Source organism: Microcaecilia unicolor, chromosome 12 (genome assembly GCF_901765095.1).
Source record: "Microcaecilia unicolor chromosome 12, aMicUni1.1, whole genome shotgun sequence".
Taxonomy (NCBI): domain Eukaryota; kingdom Metazoa; phylum Chordata; class Amphibia; order Gymnophiona; family Siphonopidae; genus Microcaecilia; species Microcaecilia unicolor.
In genome coordinates, this window is record NC_044042.1 from 96,582,117 (window position 1) to 96,604,909 (window position 22,793).

Consider the following 22,793-nt stretch of genomic DNA (forward strand, 5'->3'; position numbering starts at 1 on the left):
AGTCCCAACCCCAGTCTGACCTCTTCTCCCACAACAGTCCTCCGCCGGTCCGTCCTCGCCTTCCTGCGTGCCACCCAGAATTTTAAAACTCATCTTACCTCGGGGTCCCGGCGGCAGCAGTGAAAGGCGAGCAGGCTCAGTGCTTCAGCCTTCCCTTCTCTCTCAGCTCTGGTCACGCCCTTGCGGTAACAGAAAATGAGTCTTTTCAGTCATTGGGAAATGCATGAAAGAGCAAATTTTGTCAGGGGGGGGGGGGGGGGATCAGGCTGCTTGTTAGTGTGAAAAGTCATTTGATACACATTCTCATGCTGCTTTCAAAGGCCTTCAAGGTCAGTAACTGACATATTCTGAGATGTCTTGTGTTCTTGATTGATTAAAACACTATTTTTAAACATACAGAAGCATCATGAGGCCATTTTTGCCAAATGCATCTTTTTTTCTCTCTCAATAAAGATGTATTAATTTCTACATATGTCCTATCATGATAAGCTACTTTATTAGGGCCTGATGCACAAAGGCTCAGTAAAATTTAGCAAACAGCGAGCGATGCACAAAGGGGATCACATGCAAATGAGCTGCATGGATCCCCTTTGTGCATCGCTTGCTGTTTACAAGTCCGAGCTGTCAAATGCATTTGACAGCTTCGATGCATCGGACTCCTGACCCCCCCCCCGACAAAATTCTTTGGTGGTCTAGTGACCCCCCCCTTTCACATCCAGGTACTTTAAAAAAAAAAGTGGGCAGGAACAACAGCTCCTCCCTCAGCACTGCCACTTTCAAAATGGCTGTGCTCAGCCCCTGTCCAGTGCATTCTGGGATGCACTGGGAGGGACTAAACATCACTAGGGGGGGCTGTGGGGAGAGCCGTGAGAGGGGGGGGGTTGGGGTCCACTGGACCACCAGGGAAAATTAAAAAACAAAAGGATTTGTGGGGAGGTGTTGGGGTCCATTGAACCACCAGGGAAATTAAAAAAAAAAATTGGGGGGGGGGGGGGGGGGTTCCACTAGGCTAGGGGAGAGGTAGGAAGCACAAGCAGTCAGCCTTTGCATTTGCCTGCTTTTGCTTCCTTCCTCTCCTACAGCTCGTTAAATTAGGGCTGTTCTTGAGCTGTGCATTCCCCGGAATACTCATTAGAATACTAATGAGCTCATTGTAATACATTTGCACGGGGTTCTCGGTGGCTACTGATGGCACACATTAAAGCCACGGAAAAAGCCTTTGTGCAATACTACCTAAATAACCGCTTTCTTTAGACTAGCTAGAACCAGTCTAAAGCAAACATTAATAGTACTTTGTGCATCTGGTCCTTAGTCTTAAACCTTTGGGTTGCTTAATTAAGGCTGTTCTAAGCTAGTAGCTTATTTTGTTTAAATTCCTTTTTATATGCAAACATTGCAGTTAGAAAATGAAATATGTGGAATCAGCTTGGTGTCTCAGATGCTAAATGTTGCTCAATACTATGCAAAAAGTCCCTGGTTGTTTTTGTGTCCTGACTTATCATGGCTGGGGATGTTGTGAATTCGATGGCTCACCATTGTGGTCATTGCATAGGAGTAATGCCTGTGTATTTGGGTCTATGGTTGTAAGCTTTCAAAAGGAGCTAGGCTTCATGGGCCATGGCCAGGGATACTTGTTTTAATGACCATGCTAAACATATCCTTGGGAGGGGATTGAAAAATATGCAGCATTCAAACGGAGAGAAAAAGGAGCAGTTGAGAACCATCAGCTAGAAAAAAAGGAATATGTAATAAAAATTGTATTGTTGTAGAGTACGAGGGGCATTTTTGATATGACATCAAAGTCGAAATGTAAACGTTTTGCTGTTGCAGGAATTGAGATAGGAATTTGTGATACTTCAGGAGTCAGACAGCACACACCAGAATGAGAGAGAAATCTTCTTTATTTGCCAGCAAACAAAGCAGGACATCAGCATTAAGTCTCTTCTTCTCTTTCTCTCAGCTCTCTGTGTCTTTCTCTCAGCTCTCTGTGTCTTTCTCTCAGCTCTCTGTGTCTTCTCCTTCTTCTATCTGTTCCTTCTGTCCTTCTCTTTCTTCTGAGCTCCTTCTGACATAAGCTGCTTCTGCTCCTACTTAAATAGGGTCCTAAGCCCTCCTCCTAGCCTAGCCCCCTTTACTCCCAATTGGTTAAGGAATAGATTGGTCACCTTGCCTCAACCAATCATTACTTTTGAAATATCAGTTACATAGGTTTGGTATTCTTCAAACTGACCTCTAACCTGGGGCCCCTCAAGCCAAACAATATGGCACTAGAACTCTTATCTTCTCATCATGATTGATTTCTCATCTATAGCTTAAATTGCTTACTGGACTCTGGCATTCATTAAAGGGGTCAAAAGTTAATCTTATTTAATAGCATACGGCTATGGTCTGTTATTTCTTTCAGGAGGCCAGTCCTACACTTAGCTTATAATTAATCAAGGAGAAGAGAGCTAACTAGCCCTGACCTCGTTCACCTATCAGCTTATACATTGAACCAGCCAGAACTGCAGATAAGTCAAAACACATGTTTGACCTCTTCACTGCAGTCCTTGCAAATACAGCAGAGAGTAACATTAGATTTAAAAAGGTATTCTACATTTAACTACACAGAATCAGTATTTCTTATAAGACATATTCTAAATATCAAAAACTTGTAAATACTAATCTATTGCCTCTCTCTAAACAGTATTTCTTCTAAGCATTTTAAACTAATCCTAAACAAACAGCCTGCTATATACCGGCTCATAATAGAATACATGTGTTTGCTTAGCAATCCATCACTCACAAGGTTGAAAGAAATTCCTGTCTCTGACCTTTCTAACCCAGCCCGGCAAACGTAAATAACCTAAACCAGATAACATTCCTTCACTTGCTAGCAGAACTGAGAATTTAAAATAATATCTGAGCACCTTTAAACAAAATTAACCCTTCATATGATTTCTCAGAATTATTCAATTTCTTTTGCTCACTGCCTCATTGCTAAAACATCTAAAATTCTCATCCTGAACATAGCAATTTTCAAATTGGAAAAATGTGTATTTTTTTGTTTCAAAAATTGCTGTTTTCCAGATGTTTTTATGTTTGTTTATTTCATTTATACCCCGCACTTTCCCACAAAAGCAGGTACAATGCACCTTACATAATAAAACAGAATTACAATTGTTAGAGTCAGAAGTTTAGTATGCATTTCTTTAAGTACCATTAAAAAAAAGTCCTAGAGGAAAACGCACAAAAACAAGCCATAGGGATGTCTGTGTGGCACCATTCCTAGTAAACAGGCCACACAGACATCCAGGCACAGCAGAGGGGCAGCCTAGTAGTCAGGGCAGTGGACTTCATGTAAAGAGATTCAGGTACAAATCCCACCTTAGCACCCTTATTTTGTATTGTGAGCCCTCTAGGAACACCTAAAAAATCTACTGTACCTAACTGTACACCACTACAAAAGCCCTCGGGTCTGGAGGTACACTTGGTATTTTGTGGGTTTTGGAGGGATCACAATTTCCACACCTACTAATTAGAGTGAGATATGTACCCACAGTTCACTGCACTGACCACTAGCCTAGTCCTGGGACCAGCTTGCTGCTCTAATAGAAAGCTGTACAGAGCCTGGTATGTACTGTCAATGCCACATCTTTGGGGGTGGGAGGGGGGTCAGGGGGGGGTCAACTGGTCAGTTAAAGCACCTTTTTATGAATTTGTTGTGATTTGAAGCAGTCCAGATTAAAACATCTAGTGCAAAAATTGGGATGTTTTTATTTTGTTTCATTATTTTTATTTTTGTTTTTTGTTACATTTGTACCCCGCGCTTTCCCACTCATGGCAGGCTTAATGCGGCTTACATATTGTATACAGGTACTTATTTGTACCTGGGGCAATGGAGGGTTAAGTGACTTGCCCAGAGTCACAAGGAGCTGCCTGTGCCTGAAATGGGAATTGAACTCAGTTCCCCAGGACCAGAGTCCATCACCCTAACCACTAGGCCACTCCTCCACTCCACTCCCTGAAAAAAGTCAATTCTCATATTCTCACATATGGGTGACATCATCCACGTTGCCCAACGAGGAGCTTAACAAGCTAGTACAGCTTTAAGAGCACGTTCAGTTTCCCCACTGCGCATGTGTGAGTGCCTTCCCAACTACTGCGAGAGTGCAGGACCATCTGTCTCCTCATCTGCACTGAGGAGAGAACGCGATTGTCCCGTGCTCCTCACAGTGTCTGGTGCGTGAGCATTTGTTTTTCTTTTCATTTTGTGCCTCCCTTTGGGGGTTTTTGCCTTGATTTTTTTTTTGTTTTTTCTTTAGAAAAAAATTTCCTCTCCCTTACCATATAGTCTGTGTGGTTTTCCCCCACTTTTAAGTTTTCTTTGTTTTTAGCATGCTCTGTAGGCCCACTTAGGCCTGAGCTCCAATTGGGCTCTGTTTTTCTGGCCGTTTTTTCCGTCACTATCGAGCCATTTGATTTGGCCACGCCTGTTTTCCCTTCCATGTCATCAAAGGTTCCCAGTAGCTTTAAGCTCTGTAGCTGGTGCAATAGGATAATCTCTGACAAAGACACTAGTTCGTGGTGTCTTCAGTGTTTGAGACCTGAACATACCCCTTCCAGCTGTTTTCTTTGCCTTCGTATGAAGAAAACAACCCAACTGATCAGAGAGGCTGAAAGAAAAAAAATTTGGGGGAGCTTGGTCCGAAACCTCGGTGTAGGTATTAGCATCGGCCCATATGGCTGAGAGGCTTCTCTTGGATACTGGGGATTGGTCATGCGTCAAGTAGGTCTCCACCTGCCTCAATACTGACCGCTGTGCAGGGCCTCTGGGACCAGTCAGCATCGAGCCCGACACTAAGGTGACATGGGGATTCGACATCATCCTCATCGGCACCAAGGAGCAATGCTGACTGTATCGGGTGAAGGCCAAGAAGCATTGGCATCAATTTCCCCCTTGATGCACGGTGCCAGGAGCTCCGGAGCACTGAGGGATTCAGTCCCTGAGAAGCGTCAGCACTGAGAGGACTGCTTCCCCTCCATATAGGAGGTGCTGATACATGGTCCTGGACTATGAATCTCCTCCTAGAGAGGCTGTGACGGTCCCCCTTCACTGATTCCTGAAAGATGTTTAGGTGAAGGACTGGGAGTCCCCTCTGTTAGTCCCTGTCATGCCAAAGAAGATACACCATGTATCTGATCCAGAGTTCGACAAACCTCAGTTGCCTCCTCATTCCTTGTTGGTGCAATCCGTGCTTAAATGAGCCAGGAGTTCTAGGGTCTATGCTTCAGTGCCACCTGGCTTAAATGCTAGGACCCTGGATTCTATTGGGCAGAAGATGTATCGGGCCTCTATGCTCATTTCCCATATTCAATCTTATCAGTTCTGCACAAGCCTATGTTTGTGGAACTTGGTGGCAGTATGTCTGATTTGGCGGATTCTGTCCCACAGGAGGAGGTTGAATCTCTTTGCCAGTTGGTCAAGCAGTGGAAGGTATGTAGAAAGTTCTTGGCTGGGGCACCTGTGATACTTTTGATGTGGCATCCAAGATCTCTGCCCAGATTCCCATGTCTCTGCATGTCTCTGACTTTGACCCTGTGGTCCAGCAGAGGTTGGTGGATGCCATGTCCCAGGGAAAGAATCTTTTTGGAGACAAGGTGGAGGAGATCACTGATGGTAAGCCCATCTCTGGACAGTTTCTAGTTGTTCACTTCATTTGAGGTTTGCTATTGAAAATCCCCCTATCAAACCTCCACCAGTGTCATGGGACCTTTAACGTCGTTCTCACCCACCTAATGAAAACTCCTTTTGAACTGCTTGATTCTTTTAAACTGAAATACTTGACCTGTAAGGTTGTATTTTTGGTGACTGTTGCTTCAGCTCGCAGGTTCAGTGAGCTTCAGGCCCTAGTGGTGGACACGCTTAAATTTCATCACGACAGAGTAGTCCTCTGTACTCACCTTGTTCCTACCTAAGGTTGTTTCGGAGTTCCATCTGAACCAATCGATTTGTCTTGCCAACATTTTTTTTCCCTGACCTGAGAGTGCACTGCACACCTTGGACTGCAAGCAAGAATTGGCCTTTTACTTGGAATGGACTAGGCCCTACAGACAGTCCACTCAGCTTTTTGTTTCTTTTGAACCCAACAGGATGGGAGTCGCTATTGGGAAGCACACAATCTGTAATTGGCTGGCAAATTGTATTTCTTTCACTTACACCCAAACTGGGCTGACCCTTGAGGGTCAGTCTCCATTGAAGAAATTTGAGTTGTCTCGAGGCCAGACTTGGAAAGCTGTAGAAGGTATTCCAGCAGGGTCTGTGTAGGGCAGGAAATAGGAACCAAGGCCTTGTCCTCACATCAGAGCCATGGCTGCATCAGTAGCCCATTTGAGGTCAGCCTTCATTGAAGAAATTTGTAAGACTGCAACGTGGTCTTCAGTCCACACAGTCACATCTCTTTACTGCCTTGAGCAGGATACCCAACGATTTGGACAGACAGTTCTGCAGAATTTGTTTGGTGTCTAGATTCAAACGCTATCCCCCAGGCCCGTTTTATTCTGTTCCAGGCTCCACTCACACAGTTTCTATATAGTTTCAGGTATTTTGCCGTTGCGAGATCTAGTTGACTAATGGTGGTTGTTTTCAGTGAGTCTGGTAGCTAGGGATTCTCATGTGTGAGAATTATAGGCCTGCTTGTCCTTGGTGAAAATACTTACCTGTAGCTGATATTTTCTGAGGACAGCAGGCCTTATATTCTCACATACCCTCCTACCTCCCCTTGGAGTTTATCTCCTCTTTTCTTTTATGTTCTGGTATTGCACTGTTGGTCCCGCATTCTCATGCTGGGCGGGAAGGCACTCGTGCATGTGCAGTGGAGCACGTCTCGAGCTCTGTAAAGCTTGCACCGGACTGGGCAGTGCAGACTGTGTTGCCCACATGTGAGAATATTAGGCCTGCTGCCCTCAGAGAACATCTTCTACAGTCTTTGCTTTATTAATCTAGTGGATTTAGAGATATAAGTTGACATTTGACTAACTGTATCAGTGATTATGCTGACTGACTAACAGTATCATTGTGTGTGTGTGTGTGTGTGTGTATATATATATATATATATATATATATGTCCATGCCAGAACATTTGCATAGGAAAAACAACTAGATCATTAAAAGCTATAATGATTGAACTCAAATTTTGTCTAAAGTGTCAAGATGCAGGCACCTATAGTTTCTCTTTTTGTGACTCTAAAACATTCTATAATAGATGTAAAATGTTTTGCAGTTGACAGGGTAAAAGAACATATTAGGGGAGGGGATCGGGGAAATAATTTTGTTACAATTGGAGCAGAGATGGATGAATAGATCAGTCAGTAGATCCATGTGGGTTAAATTGAGCTATAGAATGGAAAGCATTTCTATAATTTTAAGGTTATCTTTAGTATATCTAACTACAAAATATAGAGTAATACTTGCAGGCTTATTTTCGAAAGAGAAGGACGCCCATCTTTCGACACAAATTGGAAGATGGGCGTCCTTCTCACAGGGTCGCCCAAATTGGTATAATCGAAAGCCGATTTTGGAAGACCCCAACTGCTTTCCGTCGCAGGGACGACCAAAGTTCACGGGGGTGTGTCAGAGGCGTAGCGAAGGCGGCACTTGGGTGTGCCTAACACATGGACATCCTCAACCCATAATGGAAAAAAAAAAGGGCGACCCTGACGAGCACTTGGACGACTTTACCTGGTCCTGTTTTTCTTAGGACCAAGGCACACAAAGGTGCCCAAATTGACCAGATGACCACCGGAGAGAATTGGGGATGACCTCCTCTTACTCCCCTCCCCCCACTGGTCACTAACCCCCTCCCACCCTCAGAAAACATCTTTAAAAATATTTTGTGCCAGCCTCTATACCAGTCTCAAGTGTCATATGCAGGTCCATCACAGCAGTATGCAGGTCCCTGGGCACTTTTAGTGGGTGCAGTACACTTCAGGTAGGTGGACCCAGGCCCATCCCCCCCCCCCCCCGTTACACTTGTGGTGGTAAATGTGAGCCCTTCAAAACCCACCAGAAACCCACTGTACTCACCCTTCACCCATAAGGTAAGGGAGCTATATACCTGGGAGCTTTTATGAAGTCCTCTGCAGTGCCCCTAGGGTGCCGGTTGGTGTCCTGGCATGTCAGGGGGACCAGTGCATTATGAATGCTGGCTCCTCCCATGAACAAAGGGCTTGTGCATTTGGTCGTTTCTGAGATGGGCGTCCTTGGTTTCCATTATCGCCGAAAATCAGAAACGACCAAGTGTAGGGATGACCTAAATTTCAAGATTTGGGCATCCCCGACCGTATTATCGAAATGAAAGATGGACGTCCATCTTTCAATAATACGGGTTTCCCCGCCCCTCCATCGGGACATTTTGCGAGGACATACTCAGCAAAACTTGGGCGTGCCTTTCAATTATGCCCCTTCACGTCAGCAGGAATTATCACAGTTAAAGAAGATAGTATATACTTCCGGGCTAACAGCCTTTTTTTTTTTTTTTAAAGCAATTTAGCATCAGCATCAGGGAGTAAGAAAAGAGAGCTGCTCAGTATGGTATGTAGAAATATGTATTTTTATAGGTGGGTGCTTGGGCATCACGGATATTTGTTCTCACTATGATTATTTATGATATTTCATTTTTTTAGGATAACAAAGTAAATTAGAAGCCTCCGCTTTTAACAGTTACATAGTGGAGTAAATAATGGATGTTCAGATATTAGCAGCACTGCAATGACTCCCGACGAAAGCAGGCGAAACGGATGGCTCTGTTTATAAACATTTTTAAAGTTTTTTTTTTTTTCTTTTTTTAAGACCAGTGATGATGGTATATTTGTAAAGCTTTTTCAAGGTACCTTGCATATAGGCCGTGAGCCATTGAGGTCTTTTACCCCCTTATAAACAAGAGAAGAACTATAGTTATGTAGTATTAAAAACATTGAATAGGAGAGCATCTGGATTTATGATAATATATGGTATTAGTGCATCAACTAGAGATTCTTGTATCCATCAGTTGGAGTTATAATAAATAAATAATACTGTCATGAATTCTGTTATGGAATGCACTTCCAGGACAATAACACTTGTGTGGTAATATTTTCCAGTTTCAGAAATTCTTCAAGCCACAGCTTTTTGTGGCAATATTTGTCTGAATTTTGCACTACCTGACTGTTTTTTGTACTTTAAGTATATTGTGATTTGCTTGATTGTCCTATTCTGTTTTCAGTCATTTTATGTGTGTTGTATGGAAACCACCTAGGTTATAGAATATAAGATTAGCCATATTGGGTCAGACCAATGGTCCATCTAGCCCAGTGTCCTCTTTTCCAAACAGTGGCCAAGCCAAGTCACAATTACCTGGTATACATTTTTAAAATAAATAAATGTAGTTGGAAAGAATAAAATGTATGCATTTCTTTTCTGAGCCACTGTTAAAGAAAGCCTTAGGAGTAAAACAGTTGGTGATAAACCAAGGAGATGAGGTGAAAGAGACCAAGTCAAGGAACAGTCAATCTGATATTGTAATGTCAATTTTCTCTGTGGGTTTACATAGAAATATTCATCTTGTGTTTTACATGCTGACAGAAAAGTTTGAACAGTTTGGCATAAGATGAGATTGTGTGTGTTCTCTAATGGATTGAATATTTATTTAATTATTTTACATTTCTCAGGAAAAGGTTGAGAAATATTGTGCCTGACTTGGCAGGCACATTTCCGTCACAATGGGGGAGCTATTTAGGAGTGAAGAGATGACCTTGGCACAGCTGTTCCTCCAGTCAGAAGCTGCATACTGCTGTGTCAGTGAGTTGGGGGAACTGGGAAAGGTTCAGTTCCGTGATGTAAGTACGTGAACTCCTTTGTCAAAACTACTTTGTCAAAGCTTAGCTGAGATTGGGTGGCAGAGCGGTGGCGGGAGGCGGGGGATAGTGCTGGGCAGACTTATACGGTCTGTGCCAGAGCTGGTGGTGGGAGGCGGGGCTGGTGGTTGAGAGGCGGGGATAGTGCTGGGCAGACTTATACAGTCTGTGCCAGAGCCGGTGGTTAGGAGGTGGGGATAGTGTTGGGCAGACTTATACGGTCTGTGCCCTGAAAAGGACAGGTACAAATCAAGGTAAGGTATACACAAAAAGTAGCACATATGAGTTTATCTTGTTGGGCAGACTGGATGGACCGTGCAGGTCTTTTTCTGCCGTCATTTCATTTACTATGTAAAAGGACTCATTTACATTTACTACTACTACTAATCATTTGTATAGCGCTACTAGATGTAAGCAGCGCTGTACACATTATATGCAGGTACTTTCTCTGTTCCTAGAGGGCTCACAATCTAAGTTTTGTACCTGGGGCAATGGAGGGTTAAGTGACAAGGTCACAAGGAGCTGTAGTGGCTCCAGGATCAAAGCTCGCTGCACTAACCATTAGGCTACTCCTCCACTCAAAACAGTCACTGTGAGAAGAAAGCTAGTAGCCATTCATTTGGCCACCAGTTTTCATGAGCTGACAGCTGAAGTGATTTCTGTGTTTCTTGGAGTAGGCTTTGTAAAAACATTTTTGGATATAGAAGTTGGCAAATAAACTTAAGTGGCAAGGAAGGGATCTTGCTCCGAGGTCTTCTGTAACTACTTAGGGCCTTATTACTACCCCATTTTCCATTCTGTGTCTATGGGGTGGGAGGAAGTATGGTGATTTGTTTCATTAAAGTGAAACTAAGTGCTGTGTTGAACCCTTCCTCTCTTGCAGCAAGAAGCATTTGTAGACTCTAGGTAGTTACTGTTCGCCTCAGTCCCCCCCCCCCCTCTTTTGTTGACACTGCTTAGCGATTGGCTTCCCCCCCAAAGAAGGAAATCGCATTCAAATGAGCTAACACAAGCAGCTCATTTGCATGCAATTTCCTTCATGCATGCCTGGCTTTTTCAGAATTGGTTCGCAGCAACGAGGATCGCTAAGGTAAGAGCTTTTTGCGGGGGTTTTAGTGCACCTGGCTCTAGAACAGCTATTCTTGCAATCGGCACCATATTGTTCTCAATGTGGTGCCTGAACTCTTACACTGGTCTTGAATCTCATAAGACACATGAGAAAATATAGGAATTTGGATGCTTTGTGCCTCAAACTTGCTAAGAACCACTTGGTGCCAACAGGACATAATTGCTGTTCCAGTTGGCTAAGGAATGGTAGCAGTAGTGTCACTAAGCAAATTGAGACATGAAAATCTCGGCAGAATGGCAACATTTTTGGGTTCTGGCGCTCACAATTTGTTGAGCCCTGTCATTAGAGATTTCTTTGACTTTTAATACTGGCATATTTGAAACGAGTAAATAGTGATGGAATTGATTCTGGAGTGGTTTATGTAACTTGACATGAGCTGTGTGCTTGAGAGTACTGAGACTGGGAAGGGAGAGTGGTTCAGCATTTTAATGTCTTCAGATTTTAACACTAGAGTTATAAATCTCTCTCTCTCTCTCTCCAGTTAAATCCAGATGTGAATGTGTTTCAACGTAAATTTGTTAATGAAGTCAGGAGGTGTGAAGAGATGGATCGAAAACTCAGTACGTATTAACTGGGCTATGCACTCTTTCTGTTATGGAATACAGTGGGGCTCATTTTCAAAGCCCTTAGGCTTCTATGGAACTTTGGAAGGCTAAGTGCCTTGAAAATATGCCTCAAAACCTCCTAAATTTGTGCTCTACTTTGGGTGCAACTTAGGAGCCTGTTTTCAGCTGAAAATTCATCTTAATTTAGGGGCTTCAAAGTTATGCTTATTTAGGATTGCCATTCATTTGCCTACATACATGAGCCTAATATGAGTCTCTAGTGCCCAAAATCAGTGCTAGGCTCCTTTTTCCCCCACTCTAAATCCGTCCCTGTTGCCTCCAGTTTTTATGCTCCTAAGTTTTCAGAGAATCTAATTTAGGAGCATAACTTGAAGCATAAATCCTTCAAGTATCAGGCCCTAGGTGGGGAATATTGAGGAAATTTTAATTGAGGTTGGGAGACAACATAAAATAGAGCCCTTTTAAAAAGTGCCAGTGCAGAAGCAGCATAAACCCATTCCAGTAGCAATTTGAGTTATAAGAAATTTTGGCTGGGTATAGTCTAAATGCAAATAACTCTCTTTCATGCAAATTGTGAGGCTCTTTTACAAAGGCATGCTGAAAAATGGGCCTGCGGTAGTGTAGATGCGTGTTTTGGGCGTGCGCTGAATCATTTTTCAGCGCACTTGTAAAAAAATGCCTTTTTAAAATGGATGTCCGGCAAAATAAAAATTGCTGCATGTCCATTTTGGGTCTGAGACCTTACCGCCAGCCATTGACCTAGTGATAAGGTCTCACGCGGTAACTGGGTGGTAATGGTCTACGCGCATAGAATGACGATTACTGCTCGCGCGCCAGAAAATAAAAATATTTTCTGTCGAGCCTAGCAGATGCACGTCAAAAATGAAATTACCGCAAGGACCATGCGGTAGCCGGGCTGTAACTCAAAATTGACGCGCATTGGGCGCACAAAGGCGCCTATGTGGCTTAGTAAAAGGGCCCCTATGTTGTTAGCTGGTATAAATATGAGCTGGAACCTGTACTAGAGGCTGGTTGGGGGCAGTGTTCTCTGGTAATTATCTGTTTCCTGAATTTGCCTTTCTTATCTTAGGGTTTGTTGAAAAGAGATTAAAAAAGCGAATATCCCAATTATGGACACTGGTGAGAACCCGGAGGTGCCTTTTCCACGAGACATGATTGATTTGGAGGTAATCTCAGCTTGCTTTCGGATATAAGGTTGATAATGCTTCTGTAATGGTGCTTTTATGTGAAATATGTTTTTATTAAGTAATACAGAGAAAATGCAAACAACAAACAGTGATGCGTGATGACCATGATTAATGCAATCACAATTAAAGCCCCAAGAAATAATTCAGCAATATCAAACAGAATGATGGTGCTTTTAAGAGTTATCCTAAAATCCAAAACGCTATAAAGACAGAAACACTGTGTAAGTAGAAAAAGATGTTAGTGCTACAGAGCAATTTGCACATGATTTCACAGTGCTAAAGCTTAGCTCAATCATAGATCTAAAAGATACCCCTTGCTATTAATTTTGCTTGTTTTTTTAATCCATATATAATGTATTTAGCTTCAGAATGTTGCTCAGGATCTCCAGATTGGCAGGGTTTTGTAGGAATGCTTTACCAGTTGAAGAAGTATACTGGTTTTTCCTTGTATGTAATGCAGAAATTTAATTTTGTTTAATCTTTTATTGATGACTATAACTACTATACTTGCAGAACAATCCATAACTTCAAAAACTGCATAGCAACTTGTTCCATAGTAACAAAACAGTCACCAAACTTTCAATTTTTATTTATTTATCCTCCTACTCCCCCTCTCCCTGTCCCCTCTTTTTCTCATCCACAGCAATTTAATTATAAAATCCTATTTTACTTTTGGAAAGAGCAGATGTAAATTTGCAATGCTGCACCCCCGTCCACCAAGTTGTTTGTGATGTCATAGTTTTTAAATTATAAAGACAACAGGCTATGATATTATGAATGATGCAAAGTTTGGTGCAATATATTGGTATCATCTGATGCTGGAACATTGAACTGTGAGATGGGTTAATGCCTGAGCTCAGAGTTCACCTGTGCTGCAGGGGCATGACCTAGGTTATCCTAGTCCCACCCAGAAGTAGTGCATCCTATCCACCCACAATCCAGCATCCCTCGCTGCCTTCCCTCCTTCAGGTCCAGGATCACTGCCTCTTCCTTCTCCCCCCACCACTGCCGCAGTGCTTTCAGCTTATGTTTTTACACAGGCACTTCAGGGTCTTCCCTCTGCTTTGTCCAGCTCGCGCATAAATAGGAAGTTGCATCAGAGAGGGCCGGACGTGGCAGAAGGAAGGCCCTGAATTGCCAGTGTGAATCGCTGCCAGCGACAGCCCAAACATGTAAGCTGCAAGCACTACGGTAGTGGCAGGGGAGGGGGGAAAGAAAAGGCCATGATAGCAAGGGATGTTGGATTTAGGGATAGGCAGGTGCTGGACTTGTGAAAGGAGGAGGACTGGAGGGAAGAGAGAAGTGTGCTGGACTTGTGGGAGGGAGGAGGAGGGGCTGGAGGGAAGGAGAGAGGCCTACTGGACTTGTGGGGAGGAAGAGGAGGGGGGTGGGAGGAAGGGAGAGAGAGCTACTGGACCTGTGGAAGGAAGGTTAGGGGCTGGAACAGCAGGAGTGGAAAGAGAAAGAGATGCCAGGCCAACGGCATGAAGGAAGAGGAAATCAAATTCTGAACTCACAGAGGGAGGGGAGGGCAGGCGGACGGGCAAGCAAACCAGATGGGGGAAGTGAGAGGGTAGAAGCTGGACAGGGCAATATAGATAGGATTCTTGTTTTGGACATTAGCGCTGGCATGGTAGATTTGTTCTAGGTTTTGGTGGTGACTTGTTGTTTGTTTTTCTAGATTTTGTATTACTTTTCAATATGTCTGTTATTGAGATAACACTAGAAAGAAAATGTTTGGTGAGTTTTATGGGGAAATGTCTTAGCTCCACTGTTGGGGAGGGCTGGGCTGTGGATGCAGAATATTTGGGGGAAGTGTATGTTTGTTGGAGGACTGTGGCTCAATGGAGGATGAAGAGGGCACACCTTTCTACTTCCCCTAGCCCTCAACTTGGCTTTGAGCCACTGAAGCCTGCATTGCTACCCTCATTGAAGTTATTGGGAGTGGGGTAGGGGCAGGACACGGTTGCATCAGGTGGCAGGTGTTTCTCTAGTGCCCTCCCATCCAGCCTGTTGGCCCACTGAAAAATTGCCTTCTGGCTACTCCACTGCAGTGCTTACTGGGGCAGATGACTTTAGCAACCCAGTTCCTTGCTTATACAACTATATTTGATAATAATTAGTATATGGTCCTTTTTTTCACGTTCTCTCAAATTAAATTATTTATTTTAAAGATTTTATATTCTACGCTCTCTAAAACTTCTAGGCAGATTTATAACTCACATTCATAAAATAAGATCAAATTACATACATAGTAGGGCTGTACCAAGTAGGGCTATACCAAATATGAATATCTGTATTAGATTTGGCCCCGAATACATTATTTGTATTCGACTCGAATAGCAATTTAAATTCAAATACAAATAATCTGGAGCTCTACTGTGCTAAATTCTACTGAAATGAACACTTGATCTCTGATTTCACGTTGCTTCTTTTATTATTTGTTTAAAGCTCAATGCCCATTATTCGTATTCAGTATTAGGCCGAATACTAAAATATGATATTCTGTTACAGCTCTAATTTCAGGTACCAGACGTATTCTGCCATGTCATCTATCCCGAGGTGGCTGAATAGATGTGCTCGAGTTTATTTTTGTTTTAATTCTGACCTATGAGATCTTAACTGTGTCCAGTGTTTACTGCATTTGCAAATTTTTTTTCTAGGCAAATTTTGAGGAAGATAGAAAATGAACTGAAAGAGATAAATACAAACCAGGAAGCCCTAAAAGGAACTTCTTGGAGCTGACAGAGTTAAAATTTATTCTGCGCACAACTCAACAATTCTTCAGTGAGTGTCAGAATATCATTTTTCACTAAACCTTTGTCTGCAAAATGCATACAGCTCTGTTTTGTTTCAGTTGTCATAACTTGTCAATTTTGTTTTCATTATAAGCAATGCTCGAAAACCATTTTCTTTTGCAAAGCTTTTTTTTTCATGCAGATACATCCATGGCTACAGTTTATAAGGAGTATGTCCATGGTTTCTTGTATCAATGTAGGTTGTGATTGATTTAAAAATATTTAAACCAAACACAGAAAAAAAGGAAAAAAGTGACCCCTTTTGGTTCAGCTCAGCTCCTTATCGTGTTGCATCAGCAGATAAGAATCTGGGTCTTACAAAGCATTCCCATTTCTCTACATTCTGATTTTATAAATGGTTGCATTTTTTGTTGTTGTCCCACCCTTTTCTTGCCCTGATTTGGGCTTTTCAGTTCAATCTGAGCTGGCCTTTGTTGGTGCTCTGGTGCCTTGAGATGAATCTCGCAATATTCCTGTTCTCATCTGCCTTGCTGAGTTTAGCTGTTACAACATGGACTGTGGTTTCTTCCAGAACCCAACACAAGTGCCCTGTTGTTGGCCAACAGGGTGTTGCTGTTGCAAGCTGGCTGGTACACTCATTTTTCTCTCAGGACTGTGAATAATGCATATTAGCAGGAAATCATTTTGCTTTTCATGGCTCTGTTGTTGAAGATGGCATAAAAAACTGTAGCAATGTTGGTTATTCCCATTATTTGAGGGTAAGAACTAGCTGTTTTATACCCCATCCGAGAATTTTGTTTTTTTTTATACATAGCACATGAAATGCATCAATTTATGCAAACTTGTCCAGCCCTAACAATGAAATAATGGTTCAGAATTTTACCCCCTCCCCCTCCCATTTTCCATTCCCAGGAGCAACCACAAGCATCCCACAGCCGCAGCCTCTCTCCACTCCAACAGCATCTCCTCTGTCCCTCAACCTGTCTTGGCCACGTCACCCTTTCAGTTGTGTAAGAATGTCACTTTAAGCTGAAGTGAAAAACTATTAATAAATGGGATCCATACTTCCAAGCACTGATATTCTTTTGACACCTTTTCCCCATAGTTATCAATTTTTCCATTTGTGATGGCATATCTATCTGCCTCCTCTATTGATCTGGAGTAGGAGAAAATCCTTGATCCATCTCATCATTATACATTTCATTTCATTCACTATTATCATATGCCTTCTGAACAAAAGAAGGCTCTACCTGAATCTCCAAAGGCACCTCATCCGTTTTATTCAACAGACACACCTCCACATTCTTCTCCACATGTGTCCCTAATATACTTCCTACTTGATCCATTATACCTTCGCAGAATGAGGCTATTCATGGACAGGACCAGACCTAATGTATAAACGAGCCTTCATCCTGACCACATTTGGGGCACATTCCCAACTTCATCAGCCCTGCCCTACATTCTCACTTAGGGTGCATATACAAGGTACATAAACTTAAAATATAACTCACCCCAAGCACACTTGCCAAGAAATCATTATAATCCATCTCAATACTTGCATCTGTATTCCACTTACACTGTGGCAAGATATGAATCTGTCACCATGTGGAGGAGGAGTAGCCTTAAGCTTAGTACAGCAGCCTGAGAATCCGGGAAACTAGGGCCCAGATGCACAAAACTTTAACGACCCTCTAACGAGGAAAATTTGAAACGTAGCATGCATTAAAGGCCATTTTCCGACGACGCTAGCAGCTAACGAAAATGGAATGCAAACGAGAAACTACCATTGAAATGTGGACAATTTGGAATGCACTAACCATACCGACGATTGCAACGAATCATTTTCCGTGAGAAATTTAACGTCAGCTCAGACCTGTCGTTAAGGCCTGAGCTGTCATCTCCCTGCTTCCCCCTGCACTATGAAAATCCAAGCTGGCATGTTTAAAAACAAAAGTGAGATAAAAAACACTTGGCTCCCCGCTTCCCTCTGCATAAAATAAAAAATGAACACAAAATCGAAAAAGGATCTGGAGGGGGCAGAGGCGCTCGTCAGAAGCGTCCAGTATGGACGGCCTTGCCCCCCCCCCCCCCGAGCTCGCCAGTGCTCCCCGCTTCCGCTCGTATAAAATAAAAATTAAAACAAACTAAAGTTTAGCAGCCCCGGTCCCCCTCCCTTCCTGTCTCTCTGTACTCCTCTCATAGCTCCGCCTCCCGGCATCTTCCGTCCCCGTTCCCTGCCCTTCTGAGCTTGTCGCCGCCGCTCCCCCCTCTACCCAACCCCCCCCCCGCTTTACCGACCCGCGCAGCGCCTCTCACCTCTGTGTGAAGGCGCTGTACGGGATGGAACAGCTGATCGGCGATGACTGCTGCCTCCTCCGACGTCTGTCTCTGTTCTTCCTGGGCCCGCCCTCCTCTGACGTAGAGGGGGTGAGCGGCGGCGACAAGCTCAGAAGGGCGGGGGAACGGGGACGGAGGATGCCGGAAGGCAGAGCTATGGGAGGAGTACAGAGAGACAGGAAGGGAGGGGGACCGGGGCTGCTAAACTTTAGTTTTGTTTTAATTTTTTATTTATACGAGCGGAAGCGGGGAGCACCGGCGACCTCGGGGGGGGGGGGGGGGGCAAGGCCGTCCATACTGGACGCTTCTGATGAGCGCCTCTGCCCCCTCCCGATCCTTTTTCGATTTTGTGTTCATTTTTATTTTATGCAGAGGGAAGCGGGGAGCCAAGTGTTTTTTTAATCTCACTTTTGTTTTTAAACATGCCAGCTTGGATTTTCATAGTGCAGGGGGAAGCAGGGAGATGACAGCTCAGGCCTTAACGACAGGTCTGAGCTGATGTTAAATTTCTCACGGAAAATGATTCGTTGCAATTGTCGGTATGGTTAGTGCATTCCAAATTGTCCACATTGCAATGGTAGTTTCTCGTTTGCATTCCATTTTCGTTAGCTGCTAGCGTCGTCGGAAAATGGCCTTTAATGCATGCTACGTTTCAAATTTTCCATTATAGGATGACTGGGACTCTGGCCCCCCTCCCCCCATGGCTGAAGGCTGTGAGCCCTGCTTCTAGCCTTGGCCAATCTAGGGAGAAGAAGATCTGACCTGAAAATCAAACCCAGCATATACTGTCCCCAAAGCTGGTGATCACGATGAGGTGCTCCCTTTGTTCAAAGTATAGAAATTGGTAAGTTTAATTTTTGTTCCACCACTGGTAGGAAAACAGGTATTAGTGGAGTGTTATCATTAATCAACAGCACGTACACTAATTTTCTGTTTATCTACAAAACTACTATAATATGGCAGCAATAATAAAAGAACTCTTCCCCCCTCCCCCCCAACACCTGCTACTAACAGTTCAGTCCATTCGGAAGAGGATTGAACCTATATCCTTTGCTGTAGAGGGGTAATTCTGTACTCATGCATTTCTGACAGCCTTTGATCAGTTCTCATTGAGTAGATTTGTGATCACTATGTAAGAATACATTAGTGGTATATTGGAATGATGTAGCTCTTTTAAACACCTGAAAGATTTGGTTTATATTGGTTTCAGTTCATAGAAATGAGAGATGAATATTGGTGTATTTCTTTTCTTTCTGATTCATTTGTGGAAATGATGTATGTACTGTAATAAAGAAGAATGGTCATGGCTTAGGGTTACCATATACCCGGTTTTACCCAGACATGTCCTCTTTTTGAGGACACTGCAGGGTGTCCAGGTGGGTTTTGCTAGCCTGCCTGTTTGTCCAGGTTTGCGGACATACAGGCAGACTGTCAGGTGGATGGGCCTCAGGGTGTCCTCCCCTCCCCTCCTGTGCCTTATTGTTGTGCTCTGGTGGTCTAGTGGCCTCTTTGGGGCAAAGAAGAGACCCCTTTTTTCTGTCTGGTGCCTGGCGCCACTTCAGGATGGCTGCCGAGAGTTCAAGTGGCTGTTTCCTTCCCTGAAGAGGCCACTAGACCACAAGGGCATGATGATAAGGTAGCGGAGGGGAGGAGATGTGAATGGAGTCATGAGGGTGGAGGGAGGAACTGTTAAAAAAAAAAAAAAAAAAAAAAGTGGGTGGAGGGAGGCTGGAAAAAAGATTGGGGAGGGGACATGGGCGAGAGAGGGAATCTGTCTTTCTTGGGGGGGGGGGGGTCAAGGTGACACTGCGGTGCAGGGGTGTGGTGGGGCGGGGTGTGACGGGGACAGGGCAGGGGTGCGACAGGGGACTGTGACTGAATTATATTTTGTGTCATTTTTATTTATTTATTTATTTATTTATTTATTTTGTCACAGCAAATATGGTAACCCTAGGCTTAGCCAATTTTGTACTATACTATGAGCAATTTTAATTTGTGGTATCCTTTTCTCAGTCTTCTTTTTTTTTAATTGATTATGATAGGCTGACTTTGATTAGAGATTCAAAGAAATCTCCAACCCTTAGCTCCCTATCATATAAAATATCGAGGGCCTTTTTACAAAGCCACGCTAGCGTTTTAAGCTCGCGGTAAAAATCAGCTGACAGTAAACGCTGAGATGCCCATAGAAATATAATGGGTGTCTCAGCGTTTACCGCCAGCTGATTTTTACTGCGAACTAAAAACACTAGCGCTGCTTAGTAAAAGACCTCCCTAACGAAGGCTGGAAAAGAAACAGTTAATGGCATGCAGTTTCCGCTTCTGTTTTTCTCTTCTCTGAATATGCTCTACCTTTCCCTCTCCTCTGCCTCCTCCTCCACAGACCCTTCTTATCCTGCATGTATAATTTCTGGTCTTAAGAACAGATGTAGAAATTAGTTGTGATCCTTTTAATTTGTTTGTGAAATTTAGAAGTGTTTGTTTCTGGAAGGGGCTTGATGGTCGTGTGCTCATAATACTCCTTTCCTAGCAGAATAGCTGAAGGCTTTATTCTTGATGCTGTTTGCTCAAGACAGAGACACAGGATCTATTCATGGAAATGAACAGCAGGGATTTAAATCTTTGACCTTGGTGCTGCTACAGAATCGACTTATCATTATTTTGCAATTTGTTTTCATGCAAAACTTGTACATCGAGGGGATGATTCAAGATGGCCGTGGCTATAGCATGACCTGTTTGTTAGCTCTTTGTAGTTTACCTTTTTGCGGATATGCCGAAGAGAAGAGGCCGTCCTGCTTCCACTGCCCCTCAGCGACATACCCTCTCTACTGGAGGAATTCAGTCATACCTCCAGAGACCGTCGGTTCCAACTTCTTCGGTGGAAAGCCCGTTGAGTCGCACCGGAGTGAATGGAGACCCCGGTGCATCTCCAGGGCTAGAGCTTTCGCTCAGCCCCGAAGTAAGAGTACTCCCCCACAACCTTCGAGCTGTAGCACTCCACTGCTGGCGCCTTCGATATCACTTTCCCCAATAGGGGGGATGAGAAGAGGTGGGAAGTGGTACAAACAACGGGAGTAGTCCGTGCGGTTGAGGAACAGACATCCCAGATGGAGCTTTTAGCGGCCGCTGGAGAACCGAAGGAGAAGGACGCTGTATGTATGGAGCAGACAGAGCAGACGGCAATGACGGAGGTACAGTCCACACAATTTCCTATTACAATGTCTAAACCTAAGGAAGTTACATTAGATTCCTTATGGTCTTTAATTGTGGACCTTGGCAAGGCATTAAATCCTCAAATACAAAAACTGTCGCAGGATTTTGTGGTGTTAGAACAAATACAAAAGCACTAGACTCGAAAATAGAATTGGTGAAACAACAAACTAAGGATCATGAAGGAGAAATTAAAAAATTGCAAGATGTACAGGAAATATCGATTAAAGATTTAACTTTTCTATGAAGAAAGGCAGAACCTTTCGAAAACTCAATTAGGAGTAACAACTTACGGTTTTTGAATTTCCCAAAGCAATTGACGGTAACTCCAAGAGAAATGCTGAGGAGATACGTAAAGGAAACTTTGGGAGTAGCTGAAGAAGCTATACCTCCGTTCTCACAGATTTATTATTTGCCTTCAAAACTCAGTAGATCATGGTAATCAAGACCTAAATCTCTCAGTAATTTTGGAATCATCAGACACTGATTTGATTATTCCATCGACATTAATTGCAACAGTCGCTTTGGCCCCAGATAAAAATTGGATAATGACATTGTTCTTCAAAAATAAAGGAAAATTGTTTATGGACAAAAAAATACAAATTTTTCCGGACCTTGCAAAAGAAACACAAAAAAAGACGTCAACAGTTTCTTTGATGAAACCTGGTGTCCTTCAGTTAGGGGCTACGTTTTCCTGAGATTCCCTTGTAAATGTGTGGTAAAATATCAATCGATGAAATACGTCTTCTTTGAACCTGCCCAACTAACAGCTTTCTTAACATCTAAGAATAAGTACATTATTGCCACACTGGGACAAGACCAGTGGTGGCTCCGGTCCTCGAACCTTCAGAGAGGTATCTATCTCACTACCTGGATTGGATACTGGTGACCACTGTTGGCCAGCTTGACCAGACGGAGGGCTCATTGTTCTCATCACATCTCCCAATGACTCGGTCCCTGGCAGAAGTGTTCTGGTGATCAATTGCCTGGAGTTCAGAGTGAGCCACAGAGTTCTCACTGGCTTTCATCAGTGGGTTCAATGCAAGCCTGTGAGGATTTCTCTCTGACATTCAACAGTAGTATCTTACATCAACAGGTAAGGAGAAGCAAAGAGTGCAGCACTGGCCTTGGAGGCTCATCTGCTTTTTCAGTGGGCTGAGAAGCATATACCATTGTTTTCGGCAGCTCATATTGCAGTGGTTCTGAATAATCAGGTGGAGAGTGGGAGGAGTAGCTTAGTGGTTAGTGCAGGGGACTTTGATCCTGGGGAACTGGGTTTGATTCCCACTGCAGCTCCTTGTGACTCTGGGCAAGTCACTTAACCCTGTATTGCCCCAGGAACAAAAATAAATACTTGTATATATAGTTTCGTAGCTGCCGTAGGTGATAGAGACAGTTTTTAAAGGTTGTTTGAATTTGTGGGATCAGAGTAAGTGATGAGTCTAGCAGTATTCCAAAAGGTATTTTGAAGTCAGCTATTTGCCCACTTTTGTTAGGCAATCTGTTTTCCTTAGCCACCCCTTCCCTCTTCCTATGTCTGCCTATCTGGCGTCCAGTACTGCCTTGTGGTCAGCATATACTGCATCTGCTTATAGGATGTAACTGCTAAACACCTTTGCCCAATAATCTCCCCTCTGACCTACCAACCACTTTGTCCAGCAGGTGAGAGTACTCCTCCAATGCACGATACATTTTTGAGAGACGCGTTACCCTG

The 22,793-nt window shown here is 43.5% G+C and overlaps 1 protein-coding gene across 1 annotated transcript in view; it reads left to right on the plus strand.

The window, feature by feature from the left end:
* ATP6V0A1 (ATPase H+ transporting V0 subunit a1) overlaps positions 1-22,793 on the plus strand; it is a 251,391-nt gene that overhangs the window by 16,813 nt on the left and 211,785 nt on the right. The window contains 7 exon segments of the mRNA XM_030220840.1: positions 9,688-9,855; positions 11,484-11,562; positions 12,659-12,667; positions 12,670-12,755; positions 15,440-15,451; positions 15,453-15,495; positions 15,498-15,568. Of these exon segments, the coding sequence (XP_030076700.1) occupies positions 9,739-9,855; positions 11,484-11,562; positions 12,659-12,667; positions 12,670-12,755; positions 15,440-15,451; positions 15,453-15,495; positions 15,498-15,568 (417 nt within the window). The 5' untranslated portion in view covers positions 9,688-9,738.